At 36.2% G+C, this 3,155-nt stretch overlaps 1 protein-coding gene across 1 annotated transcript; it reads right to left on the bottom strand.

Annotated features, from left to right (window-relative positions):
• Positions 1 to 1,117: 1,117 nt before the first annotated feature.
• Positions 1,118 to 2,855, bottom strand: LOC124918933 (hydroquinone glucosyltransferase-like). Its single transcript, XM_047459008.1, has one exon. It carries the CDS (start codon positions 2,727 to 2,729, stop codon positions 1,305 to 1,307), a length of 1,425 nt encoding a protein of 474 aa, XP_047314964.1. The 5' UTR covers positions 2,730 to 2,855; the 3' UTR covers positions 1,118 to 1,304.
• Between the last annotated feature and the right edge of the window lie 300 nt (positions 2,856 to 3,155).

Genomic DNA, 3,155 nt, shown 5'->3' with positions numbered 1-3,155 from the left:
TATATTCTTGACACACAAACCGATGTTGAAATTTCTCGAGCCTCGAGTTTTTTCTAAGGGTTACACATATCGATCATCTCATAACCTCACTTTGAATATTATGCTCCATCCGCAACTCGTCAATATTAACGATCACCTTCTACTCACACATTGTGCATTTTACTCCATGTCACTCGTCATTATCAACTAATACATACTCTCACTTTAAACATTATGCACTAACCATGTAACCAACCTATCACTATTAATCACATTACACCCTATTTTGATATTTTTATTATTGAATTATAATCCTAAGACAATATAAATAACTAAAGAATAGTCACTACAATAATATCACATATATAATTTTCTCCTCTCAAAATACAATCACATATGCCGACGCTTTAAAAACTTCACCGTCGCTTTATTAACTCTTCTAAATCTTAAGTCTAAAAGTAAACTGACTGAAATTCGTAATATAGCTTAAATAAAGGTACTTTATATTTATTTATTTATTTTTGCTAATAAAAGTACTTGACAAAGAAAAATAAATATTTCAAAAATAAATTTAAAATTAAGGGGAACAAAAGTTAAATTTGAAAATATTATCCCATTTAAATTAAATAATTAACAAAATAAAGAAGTATTTTCCAAAAAAAATATTATTTATATTTTCTTATTTAATTGAATAATTTAATGTAGCTATAAAATATTTATTTTTTTCAGATGGGCATTACAAAACTTTTTCACTACCATTATCATCAAAATATAAAGTGTCTCCCCCACCTTGGAAATAAGTCTTCTTCCCACTTAAGAGATGTAATTGACATTTGACAATAAACTTATACAGAAAAAAAATTATTAATAATAATACTAAATAAAGCAAACATCCTCAATGTGACACATTTTGTTTTTTTCCTGCTAACCACCGCCACTAAAATTATCATTTTGCCCCTATTCATTATTTTTCTTTTGTAAGTTATCTTGTTTTTTTATATTATAATTTTTATACCTAGATTATTCCAAACATTAACTTCTTGAGCTCATGTTTTTCATTGGCAAAAGATTTAAACAAACCAATTTTTTAAATTTATTGAGAAAATAGATAACTAGCAATAGATGAAAATTTTCTACATGGATATAATTGATTTATCATTATTCATACTTTTCATAAAAACATTAGACATAAAAAGAAAAAGAAAAATGGCCACACGAACATAAAGAACATCATCATAAATCTTTAGCCTAAAAAGTTACAATAACAAATATCATAATGTCATCATTATTTATTTTAAAAAGGTTCATACATTATATCATCATGATTAACCAATGATCTTGGACGCCTTCCATTTCTTGGCTACATTCTCTAGCATTTTCGCCGAAGAACCATCCTCGCTCAAAACCCTAACCGCGGCCTCCTTCAAATCCTTCATTCGGTTTCGAATTTCTTTCCCTTCTTCCCCTTGCATCAAGGCTTTCACCACCCGTCCAATCTCATCACGTCCGATCAACTTATTATCATCGTTTCCATCCGCCCTCAATGCCACTTTGAGATCCTCGGTCAACATAACCGCATTCATCCTTTGTTCCGCGTACAATGGCCACGCGATCAAAGGCACACCGTTCACCACACTCTCAAGTGTCGAATTCCAACCGCAATGAGTCAAGAACCCTCCTGTCGACTCGTGACTCAGTACCAAAGCTTGCGGGGCCCACGACGGTAACACTAGTCCCCGACCCTTAACCCTATCCACGAACCCTTCGGGCAAAAAGGCTAATGGATCGTTCTGGCTATGAACACTGAAATAATTCGCATCCGCCACTCCGTTGCTAGGACTTCTCGCGACCCATATGAACCGTTGCTCGCTCAGTTCCAACCCGTGAGCCAACTCGGTCATCTGAGCATGGGTGTGAGTCCCACCGCTACCGAACGACACGAAAAGAACCGAACCGGGCGGTTGTGTGTCTAACCAGTCCAAACACTCTGACCCTTCAAGATCTTTAACTGAACCGATCTCCATCCTCACCAGCGGTCCAACAGGGTAAATTGCAGGAGTCTCCTCATTTGATTGTAAGGTCTTTATAACGGTAGATTCCAGATCGTTGAAGGTATTCACCATGATTCCTTCAGCCAATTTATACTTCTTCTCGGCTGAAAGAAGATGCCTATAAGCATCGTTCTTCCTGTCCTGAACCGGGTCCAAGAGATCCCTTCCATGAAGAGGAATACAACCCGGGATTAGAACCGGTTCGGTCATCTCCCTGTATTCGCAGGTGACTTTCTTGTCCAACTCCGGTAAATAAAGAATAAGAGAGAGAAGCATAGCGGTGGAAGGAAAAAACATGTATGGAGAAATACCCAATTCCTTTGCGACTTCCAAAGATTCAAATCCGAATAAATCAGCAACATAAGCTACAACCTGATTCTCTGAAAGTAGAGATTTGAGGGATTCACGTATGAACGGTAAGGACCGGTTAAGCATGACGCACATTCGGGTCTCAATTTTAGCATCTGGGGGTAAATCGTCGGTGTTAGCTAGAGGTAGAAGATGATAATTGACTCCATTTGGAAGATCTTCAAGGAAAACTTGCTGGGCTTTGGAGATCGGGGCGTCGCCGGGAATTATGAAGGTGGCGGAGAAATCATGGAGATGGACCAGTCGTTTGGCGAGTTCGACAAGTGGGATGAGATGACCCATCCCTGGTGTTGGTAACAGGACTACATGAGGTGATTTGCTCTGTTCCATGGATTTGTGTCTGTTTGTTTGTGTGTGAGAGAGAAAGAGATAAACAAAGATAGACGGGGAGAACGATGTGAGGAAGAAAAGCTATCCACAATTATATATCTAGTAGGGAGAGAGACTATGAATGAAGAAAGAATGGTATGAAAGTTCAAACTTGAGCGAAAGAAAGAATGGTGGGTCCAGTGATTTTCTAGACGATAGAAACGACTGAACCTATTTAAGGAAGAAATATTGGGTGGGTGATGTAAGTATAAGTGTAAGCCTTATGTCATTAATAACTTGTTGACCAAATTAAAAGATTATTTCAAATTTAATATTTCATCATTTCTCATATACTTTTTTTTAATTGTTAAAATCAAAAAAAATGAAATTTATTTTAATTTTATATTAAAATAAGCATATGTCAACTTTATTTGGTAGAGAGTTGAT

Source organism: Impatiens glandulifera, chromosome 1 (genome assembly GCF_907164915.1).
Source record: "Impatiens glandulifera chromosome 1, dImpGla2.1, whole genome shotgun sequence".
Classification (NCBI taxonomy): Eukaryota; Viridiplantae; Streptophyta; class Magnoliopsida; order Ericales; family Balsaminaceae; genus Impatiens; species Impatiens glandulifera.
The sequence above is the reverse complement of the archived record's forward strand: the minus strand, read 5'-3'. Positions and strand labels throughout refer to the sequence as shown.